The sequence below is a fragment of the Phyllobates terribilis genome, unplaced genomic scaffold, assembly GCF_046119375.1.
Source record: "Phyllobates terribilis strain yellow unplaced genomic scaffold, ASM4611937v1 Scaffold_422__1_contigs__length_1607790, whole genome shotgun sequence".
In the NCBI taxonomy this organism is placed as follows: domain Eukaryota; kingdom Metazoa; phylum Chordata; class Amphibia; order Anura; family Dendrobatidae; genus Phyllobates; species Phyllobates terribilis.
This window is the reverse complement of record NW_027363182.1, coordinates 164,060-175,046: the sequence shown is the minus strand read 5'-3', so window position 1 is coordinate 175,046 and position 10,987 is coordinate 164,060. Positions and strand designations below refer to the sequence as shown.

At 46.0% G+C, this 10,987-nt stretch overlaps 1 protein-coding gene across 1 annotated transcript in view; it reads left to right on the top strand.

Moving 5' to 3' along the window:
* The first annotated feature begins 235 nt into the window (after nucleotides 1–235).
* The window catches only part of LOC141227838 (striatin-interacting protein 2-like), a 30,341-nt gene continuing 19,589 nt past the window's right edge, over nucleotides 236–10,987 (top strand). The window contains exons 1-3 of the mRNA XM_073667265.1: nucleotides 236–245; nucleotides 1,107–1,179; nucleotides 1,257–1,323. Of these exons, the coding sequence (XP_073523366.1) occupies nucleotides 236–245; nucleotides 1,107–1,179; nucleotides 1,257–1,323 (150 nt within the window). The remainder of the gene's footprint in view (nucleotides 246–1,106; nucleotides 1,180–1,256; nucleotides 1,324–10,987) is intronic.

Genomic DNA, 10,987 nt, shown 5'->3' with positions numbered 1-10,987 from the left:
CGGCCAGAAAAGTTACAAATAACATGCTTACTATGCAAGGCGGGAGGAAGGAAGTCAGGAGTGCACCTTCTCTGCATGCTGGAGAACACTGGGAGCCGAAGTTACAGTGACTCTCCGGCGTCTGCGCAGAACAAAAGTAAAGCTAAAGAGAAGGGCGGAACAGTGAAGAGGAGCAACGGCAGTCAGAATGCGCAGAAGCGGGACTTCTAACCACGCACCTGACGTCACAGACACAATGGCGAGAGGTGAGGAGACATATATAGGATAATGAAGCAAGGAGACAGCGTTATCTTCAGGCACTGTCCTCCCCATATCTTTGAAGAGATCATTTACATAAAGTGATAAAGATTTCTCAACAACAAGCCATCATCCATGAGGCATACAAGGATGACTAATTTCAGCAGTCTACAACCTGTATGCCCATGTTAATAGGTCAGATCGCTCAAATATGGGTACAGATTCCATTTAATTTTCACTTGATTAAGCTTTGGTTTTGGCAAAGTTGGCATGTAATTGTCATGTTTTGCCATATACTAGTTTCACACGATCATAATACAGGTGCAGTTCATGGCCTGACTGCAGGTTTAATGACCCGATTTAACAGGATCATCGGGATCTGTGGTTGGACCATTATTGGTGATCATAAAACAAAAAATGCACCTATCCCTTACCACAAAGAACATAGGCTACATTTGTATAAATTAGATTTTACTTATGGCCCTGATCTCTTATACTTGTGCTTTCATGCACTTAAAGGGGTTTTCCCATGAACAAAAGTTAATTTTATTCACTAGATCTTGGAATAAAAATAAGATCCACATTTGGATGTGTTAAAAAAATGTTCCTGTGCTGAGATAATCTTATAAATGTGCCCCTGCTGTGTACTGTGTAATGGCCGTGTCTGACCGTGCTGGACAATGGTCTGATCATACCACATCTCCTGGGCAGGGGAGGAAGCAAAAGACAGGATACAGACATTACAACACGGGATCACAGCTGATTCTTTATTTCAGGTAAAACATTGCTTAAAAACAGGCAGTGAAATGTCTTACCTCACAAAATGAATCAGCTGTGATCCCGTGTTGTAATGTCTGTATACTCTTTAGCTCCCCCTCCTGCCCAAGGAAAGAAAGAAAAGTGGAGTCTTTTTATAAAAAAAAAGATTATTGAATTAAAGCTGTGAGAAGTCATAGATGTATATACAGTAGTAATCCCCAAAAATTGTTATTTTTTGTGTTTTCTCCTTGATTCCTTAGTATTTCTATTTTGGAGTTCCCATCATGTGTTGTCCATGAGTTGCCTGAACTTACAGCTGAAAGCCTGGTAAGAGATCTGTAGCTGACAGCAACTTTACATTCATAGCCTTTTTCTTTTGCAAGATGAGCACCATCTTTTGTGCTTTTTTTCCTGACGTTTTATGGGTAAGGCTAGGGATACATGATGATCACAATGATACTCTGCAACATAACACCTACTAACTGTAAATGGGGTCGCATTGCATCTAAAGAAACAGTGATCTGACTATCACAAAATGCAAGTTGAACGTGACTGCAATCTACCTGCAATCTATCGGCGGTTTGGCGTAGACTAAAAGTCAAGCAACCAAAGTTACAGTATAGTATAGCCTATGAGGGCTTACATAAACCTTTGCTAATTGTAAAGGCAGTATCCTCTATCCCTCTTGGTCTAATGACTGTTTTCTTACTTAGAGGGAAGATATCATAGGAAAATTGTATTATTATTTATTTTTATTTTAACATTTTTGCCAATATTTTTTTCATATCACAATCTTTTTAGTAAAAAGAAAGTAATCTTGCAGTTTGTATACTGGCCATTTGGGCTTTTTTAGACTTTAACTTCCTGTCGTTTCAGGAAAAAACACCTGCACATTAACTATAATGGTCAAACCCCAACCACCCTTTCTTTTGTATTGAAGCATCTAATGAGTGTGTGCAAAAGTCATTGTGAAGGGAGGGAGAGCAGGGACCGCTGTGATATCACCTATTGTGTTTGCGGGATCCTATGTTATCAGCTGTGTATAGAGGTGTCACCTGTCATTATAATCCCGCCTCTGATCATACCGAGCCTGCTGAAAAGTCTTTCTGAAACTACAGGAATTAGTCATCTAAAAAAGCCCCATGGGCTAGTGTATAAATTGCAAGATTGCTAATTTTTGTTTTTTTTATAAAGATCATGAAATGGAAGAAAAAAATATATATCACATAAAAAACAGACTTTAAAAGTTAAACAACAGGTAATTTTGTGACGATGGCTTCCTATTAACTTTACTAGTAAGATATTCCCTGTAGGATAGATAAATAGATCTCTCTCTCTCCATCTAGATATATCTATATCTAATCTATCCATCTATAGATCTATCTCTACATAGAGAGAAAAACAGATTTTTGCTGCCACCAAGTGGCCATTTGCTGGTACTGCAATTCATACAATATGGATTCACCTGTGTATTTGCTTTAGGTGTGTCCTTTATTTTTATGCACTATCATAGGATCACATTTTATGATAATGGCTCCATTGCATATATAATTTGTTACTTTAGGGAATGATGTCTGGCTAGTTGTTTCTTTGTACATGGTATATTGATTAAGAAATATAGACCATTAATCCTACTAGCTTGGGCAAGCAATGTTTGTGACATTGCAATTCATTACTTTTCAATCTCTGAAATAAAAGCAAATGTAAAAAGACCTTAGTACATTTTTGTAAAAGCAATTCACTGCATATGTTGAAAATATGTTAATAAGAAATCGTTACTTACTTTTTTTGTGTCCTAGTGTAAAAAAATATTGTAGGACTGTGACAAGGACATGAGAATAAGAACCATGTATTCTGTTTTGTTTCCATCATGCAGGAGTCTGGGGACAATAATCAGTTTTGCTGGAGAAATCTATTTTCCTGCATAAGGCTGCGTTCACACATTGCGTATTTCCCTGCGTTTTTTTACGCTGCGTATTTTCCTGCCTTTTTTACCTGCATTTTTTTAAGCAGGTAAAAAAAGCACCTCCATTCACACACTGCGTAAAAAAGCGCAGCAAAAAACGCAGTGTGAAAATGAAGGGTGACATGTGTAATGTCACACTTCATTTCAGTGTGACATGTGTACTGTCTGTGTCTGTGTGTCTATGTGTCGTGTGTGTGTCCCTAGCAGTGTATGTACAGACTATGGATACTCGCCTACCCGATGGATGAGAGACGCGTCTGCTCCGTCCCGCGCTTGCAGCATCTGCCGTGAAGCGATCAGCAGACTGTCAGCTGACCGGCTTGTAAATCAGCTGACCAACCGGTTACAAGCCGGTTAGCTAACAGCTGATCGCTTCACCGGCAGATGCTGGAAGCGCGGGATTGGAGCGGACCGGACCGGACGCCTCTCCCCTGACATCGGATAGGTGAGTATCCATCCTGCGCCTCCGTAAAAAAGCGATGGAATTACGCAGTGTGTGAACACCGCTGCGTAATTCCATCGCTTATAATGGGCACAATAGAGAGAAAGCGCAGGACGCAGCTGCGTAAAGAATTGACATGCCAATTCTTTACGCAGCTGCGCTTTCCCGCTGCGTAAAATTACACAGTGTCTGAACGGCAAAGTGAATTTCCCATTCACTTTGCTGGCAGACACAAAGCACATTGTGTATTTTCAAAAAGCGCGCGCAAAAAAGCGCGCGAAAATACGCAATGTGTGAACGCAGCCTTAATTTGCTGAGGGTCCTCAACAAGCTCACTAAATGGAAGCATTCCCGTACCATGGTGAGTGTGCAGCAGACACACGGCCCCCCGTCTGCAATCAGTACCAAAGAGGGCAGCAGCAAACATTGCATAACATAACAAGAAAACATTGAATATATGAATTTTAAACCACATTACTGCTACTTGTCCTTTATAACTTGGGCAACTTGTGTGTGCCCACAAGCCATGACAAGTCGTCCCTTTCTGTGATGAGACCCTACTTTTCCATATATACCTCTCTTGCCTCAAAAACCTACAAAATTAAAGGGAAGGTAGGATGTATATATTGCAGTCACCACAGCTTGCACCTGTTTACAATTCCTTTATTCTATTAGTCGGTATGGTCAGATTGGTTTTTTGTAGGAATCAACTTTCTCCTTTGTTGGCTGAGCACTCCTCCCATCCTTCATATTTTAATTATTTTTTTTTTCGTATGCAAAAACGGTTCATGTTTTATGGTATTTTTGATCTGATTTTCATCAGAGTTTGGTCAGAGTTTCATCAGTTTTTCTTGGATGAAGTAAAAAAATGAAGGTTTCTCAAGCTTTTCATAATAAACAGTCAGTGAAAAAGGGACCGCATACGGATGGTATCCTAGTGCTGTTTTTTTTTTCATGGACATATAGATTTGTGTTGACTAGTTTGATCTGACACTCGGATCAATATGGAACAAGTCTCCATGCTTTTGTACGAACAACTCAGTCATAGGAACACAAATCAGAAGTGAAATTCCCCATAGACTATAATACGTACAAGTGCTATCCATGAATAACACAAATAATTTTTCTCATATGAGTGCTGACTTGTGAAGGAGCCCTTACATTGTTTTTAATCAGTTCTGGATCCTATCGTCATTTTAAAGGCCTTGACCCAGGAGAAGCGAGTCTAATAGTTGGGGTCCCATCAAAGAGGTATGCCTTGATGTGGCTGGTGCGCATCCAATAGAATACTGGTGGCCTATCTGCTAAGGATAGAAGGAATAACTTAACTGTGTGTGTGTGTGTGTGTGTATATATATAGATAGATATAGATCTGTGTGATGGCACAGCTTTTCTTCTTAATGTTTCTTCCAGACATACAGTACAGACCAAAAGTTTGGACACACCTTCTCATTTAAAGATTGTTCTGTATTTTCATGACTTTGAAAATTGTACATTCACACTGAAGGCATCAAAACTATGAATTAACACATGTGGAATTATATACTTAACAAGAAAGTGTGAAACAACTGAAAATATGTCTTATATTCTAGGTTCTTCAAAGTAGCCACCTTTTGCTTTGATGACTGCTTTGCACACTCTTGGCATTCTCTTGATGAGCTTCAAGAGGTAGTCACCGGAAATGGTTTTCACTTCACAGGTGTGCCCTGTCAGGTTTAATAAGTGGGATTTCTTGCCTTATAAATGGGGTTGGGACCATCAGTTGTGTTGTGCAGAAGTCTGGTGGATACACAGCTGATAGTCCTACTGAATATACTGTTAGAATTTGTATTATTGCAAGAAAAAAGCAGCTAAGTAAAGAAAAACAAGTGGCCATCATTACTTTAAGAAATGAAGGTCAGTCAGTGTGAAAAATTGGGCAAACTTTGAAAGTGTCCCCAAGTGCAGTTGCAAAAATCATCAATCGCTACAAAGAAACTGGCTCACATGAGGACCGCCCCAGGAAAGGAAGACCAAGAGTCACCTCTGCTTCTGAGGATAAGTTTATCCGAGTCACCAGCCTCAGAAATCGCAGGTTAACAGCAGCTCAGATTAGAGACCAGGTCAATGCCACACAGAATTCTAGCAGCAGACACATCTCTTCAGCCTTCTTGGTAAAATAGCTGCTAGGAAACCACTGCTAAGGACAGGTGTGTCACCCTGGCCTGGATGCCACAAATATAATAAAGCTGTGTCTGAGAGCAAGGGGGAGGTTCTCTAGTCAGGGGAACATTAGCATGCAATACCTCCTGTCTCAGGCCAGTAGAGGGAGCAGGCTGCCCCTATAAAAGCTGGAACTGGGGGCAGGGTTAGAGAGAACTGGACGACCTGTCTCTGGATTGAGAGGTGTCCCAGAGGAGTGAGGGACAGTTGTATTGCACCCTAAGAGGACGTGTGGCAGTAGGAGAGCCACAAGCCAGGGACAAGAGGTGAAGGAAGCCTGTCCTGGCAGATAAAGAACCAAATTTACCAGACTTTGGCGTCTGAGGCTGTGAGGATTCCACGTCCTACAGCAGATAACCAGTCCACAGGGGACTGTACGTTCCTTGGCCTAAGAAGCCCGGAGGCTCCGCCACAGCAGAAAGGACCAGCAGAGCCGTGCCAGGCCGGGAGTAGAAAGGAACCCACGTTGCAAACCATACGGGCGAGAGGACACGGTGAGCTCGGGACCGTGGGCTGTTACCCTACCAGGAAGAGATAGCCAGAAGGAGCGCAGAGAGCATGGTAGGCCTACACTCTCACCCTGACCAGGGCCAATTTCCCGTTTGCTCTCAGACGTCCAGGCCCCCTTCTAGCCGGGCCTGTTTGTGGGTCAGTTCACCTGTTCTAGTAAAGACCCTGGACTGCAACCTGTTGTCTGTGTGCTCCTTGCTCCTCCAGCACTAACGGTACTGGGACGTCCTGTACCTTCACCCCCATCTTCCATTATACTGCCCTGGGTCCGCACTCTTCCCGTGGGGAGTCACGCTATCCCAGCTGCATACATCATCAGCCCCAGCGGTCTACCTGGCAGCGGCGGTCCGCACTGACCGCAATCCACGGGTGGCGTAGTCGGACACATCAACAGCGCGTCGCAGACTACCAATGGTCTGACCACCCTGAGCCATGGAACCGGGTTGCCACTACTACCCCCATCGTTTCCCGATTGCCCGGCTCCGAGTGCCCCACGGCCCAGGGGGCGAGTCAGCTTTGGGGTAGTCGGCAGGATAGTAACCAACCCGCCACAAACGGGTATTGCGTGCCTGAAAAATACTGTACACGTACCTGAAGAAGAGTTTTCCCGCCATCCGGAGCCGTTTCCCGCCATCTTCTGTCGGTTCCCGCCATCTTCAGCCATTTTCCCGCCATCGGACGCAATCTTCAGGACGCCGCGCGGGAAGAAGAGGGGCATGGACGTCCAAACCGCGCGAGACCCGAAGCTCCGCCCCACGCACCGACGCTGCGCAAGGTCCTGGAAGGGAGAGAGAGCGACACTGACGTCATCAGGACGCGACGCAAGGTCCTCGTCCGGAGCAGCATCAGCAGAGCCGCGGCCTACAGAAGAGGATCGTCGGAAGGTAGGCCACGCTTAACTAGGGGGGAGGAAGATGTCGGACACAGAGGCGCCCACTACCACCAGCGCAGCTGCAGCAGCGGTGATGCCATTTTCCCTGCCCTACATCCCTGGAGCGGCCTGGCTGCCTAAGTATTCAGGGGAGCCCCATGCCCTAACTGACTTTAAGGAAAGGCAACTGCAGTACAAGAAGGTACAGGAGAGTGTGGAGAAGAGCCTGGCCCAGGTGAGAGAGAGGCAAGAAAAACTCTTCAACCAACACGCCCCTGCTGGTCCCCTAGAACCTGGTGAGCAGGTCCTGAAGCGAAAGAGAAGGCTTCACAAGTTGGACGACCAGTGGGAAAGGGAACCCTACACCGTACTGCAGTCTGATCACGACAACCCGAAGGTGTGTGTGATCACCAAGGATGGAGGAGAAACCACTAGTACCGTCTCCAGAGACCACCTAAAAAGGTGCCCCAAGGAACTCCGTAGTGCAGAAGAGGATCAAAGTGATCTTGAACCCGCAGAGGACAAGGAAGAAATGATCAGCACCGTTCTCGGAGAGTTCCCCCAGTCCTGGACTCGAATAAACGATGCCATAGTGGTACCCGTCCAGCATTTCCCGCAACCGGCTCAGCAACAACCTACACCAGAGCCGGAAGGTGAAGAAGAGCAAGCAGCTCCAGAGGCAGAAGAGCCTGAACCAGCAGCCCAGGAGAGTCAACCCTCTGTTGACAGTGAGCCTGCCATGCCTGCGGTGAGCCAAAGGACCCGCAGACAGCTGCCTGCCCTACCTGTACACCCAGCTGGTAGCTGTACCCCTAACGCTAGTGGGGAAAGCCAGGTCGATCCACCACCAGACAGTGGGTTAAGGAGGTCAACCAGGAGCACAAAGGGTCAGATACCCGCTCGCTGGAGAATATAGGGTGCACTAAAATTGTAAATAACCATGTTGCCAAATGTTGAAATGTTTGCCAAGTTACCTGCATGATTATTAATAGTGTATTTCAGTTTCTTGCAGTTACCGTACGGACTCAAAGGTTATGGACTTTTAATAACCGGGACTTTGTATGGACTGCGTTCGGAGCCTGACCAAGGAATGAACTAAGACTGTAAAGGACTTGGGGTAGGACAGACCCCCACCTGGTTAAGGCTCCCCGTTGTATTGGTGATATGGACACCCGGTCACAGACCACACTGTGACCTTAAGAACTCAATCTGTGCGTCGTTTGTCTACTAATGTTTTATAGTCATGTATATTATCTTTGTTTACTGTTTAGTCCCGGAGTACTAAATTCTACTAGGGGGGAATGTGTCACCCTGGCCTGGATGCCACAAATATAATAAAGCTGTGTCTGAGAGCAAGGGGGAGGTTCTCTGGTCAGGGGAACATTAGCATGCAATACCTTCTGTCTCAGGCCAGTAGGGGGAGCAGGCTGCCCCTATAAAAGCTGGAACTGGGGGCAGGGTTAGAGAGAACTGGACGACCTGTCTCTGGATTGAGAGGTGTCCCAGAGCAGTGAGGGACAGTTGTATTGCACCCTAAGAGGACGGGTGGCAGTAGGAGAGCCACAAGCCAGGGACAAGAGGTGAAGGACGCCTGTCCTGGCAGATAAAGAACCAAATTTACCAGACTTTGGCGTCTGAGGCTGTGAGGATTCCACATCCTACAGCAGATAACCAGTCCGCAGGGGACTGTACGTTCCTTGGCCTAAGAAGCCCGGAGGCTCCGCCACAGCAGAAGGGACCAGCAGAGCCGTGCCAGGCCGGGAGTAGAAAGGAACCCACGTTGCAAACCATACGGGCGAGAGGACACAGTGAGCTCGGGACCGTGGGCTGTTACCCTACCAGGAGGAGATAGCCAGAAGGAGCGCAGAGAGCACGGTAGGCCTACACTCTCACCCTGACCAGGGCCAATTTCCCGTTTGCTCTCAGACGTCCAGGCCCCCTCCTAGCCGGGCCTGTTTGTGGGTCAGTTCACCTGTTCTAGTAAAGACCCTGGACTGCAACCTGTTGTCTGTGTGCTCCTTGCTCGTCCAGCACTAACGGTACTGGGACGTCCTGCACCATCACCCCCATCTTCCATTATACTGCCCTGGGGCCGCACTCTTCCCGTGGGGAGTCACGCTATCCCAGCTGCATACATCATTAGCCCCAGCGGTCTACCTGGCAGCGGCGGTCCGCACTGACCGCAATCCACGGGTGGCGTAGTCGGACACATCAACAGCGCGTCGCAGACTACCAATGGTCTGACCACCCTGAACCACGGAACCGGGTTGCCACTACTACCCCCATCGTTTCCCGATTGCCCGGCTCCGAGTGCTCCACGGCCCAGGGGGCGAGTCACAGGCAACAAGCAGAAGAGACTTGTTTGGGCTAAAGAACACAAGGAATGGACATTAGACCAGTGGAAATCTGTGCTTTGGTCTGATGAGTCCAAATTTGAGATCTTTGGTTCCAACCGCCGTGTCTTTGTGCGACGCAGAAAAGGTGAACGCATGGGCTCTACATGCCTGGTTCCCACCGTGAAGCATGGAGGAGGAGGTGTGATGATGTTGTGGTGCTTTGCTGGTGACACTGTTGGGGATTTATTCAAAATTGAAGGCATACTGAACCAGCATGGCTACCACAGCATCTTGCAGCGGCATGCTATTCCATACGGTTTGCGTTTAGTTGGACCGTCATTTATTTTTCAACAGGACAATGACCCCAAACACACCTCCAGGCTGTGTAAGAGCTATTTGACCAAGGAGGAGAGTGATTGCGTGCTACGCCAGATGACCTGGCCTCCACAGTCACCAGACCTGAACCCAATCGAGATGGTTTGTGGTGAGCTGGACCGCAGAGTGAAGGCAAAAGGGCCAACAAGTGCTAAGCATCTCTGGGAACTCCCTCAAGATTTTTGGAAGACCATTTACGGTGACTACCTCTTGAAGCTAATCAAGAGAATGCCAAGAGTGTGCAAAGCAGTCATCAAAGCAAAAGGTGGCTACTTTGAAGAACCTAGAATATAAGACATATTTTCAGTTGTTTCACACTTTTTTGTTAAGTATATAATTCCACATGTGTTAATTCATAGTTTTGATGCCTTCAGTGTGAATGTACAATTTTCAAAGTCATGAAAAAAAAGAAAAATCTTTAAATGAGAAGGTGTGTCCAAACTTTTGGTCTGTACTGTACATTCCATAGGCCAGGAGCAATATACCTTTATTTTTATGTTGACCTTTGAACTTGTGTTCTTCTTTGGTTGGTCAACACAGCCTATTGTTCTTATAAACCTGAATATTGATCACTAGAGTTGATATTTGGTAATTGATGAATGGCTGTTATCTACATCTTACATCCGCTCCTACAATCTATTGTCTGCCAGTTTTGCAATACGGCGACTCAGGGTTGTTGAACAATGGATGTTTGCTAGATATGTTCAATTCCATTGTAGGGTGTTTGCCAACATTGGGGGATGAGCTGTGGATACTCGAGCATTGTGAATTAATATCATGATCCCTGACCCTTGACCTGTGAGTCATGGCTTGAAAGGACAAATGTGAACTATAAAAAGGGGGTCTCTGCATCTGTTCTGAGAGACTCTACAGGATGTCAGCCTAAGGGACCACAACCCTGGCTGGAAAAATACAGAACAGATCCATTGAACATTGCTGAACTCTGTCCCAACCTGGATTCTTCAAATCGTCTCAATCAGGTCACTTGGCCACATATCTCACTACCCTAATCCTGGCGAGCCAGCGGAAGGGTGAGACTCTGTAATTTGCACCATCTTGTGTTTTGCTGGGACTGTTCTATATGTTATTAATTGTTGGTGGTTCAATAAATTATTACCACACTATTTACTATCACCCTGTGTTGTCTGAGTAGTGTTCTGCCCACAGTAAAAGAGAGCGGGTGTTCAGTGGTATAAGCCCTGGTCCATGCGATCTTTCTAAAGACAGCCGGGCCAGCGGACAAGAGCACCCACTGACCCATGTCTTCACAATATGGATATATATTAATA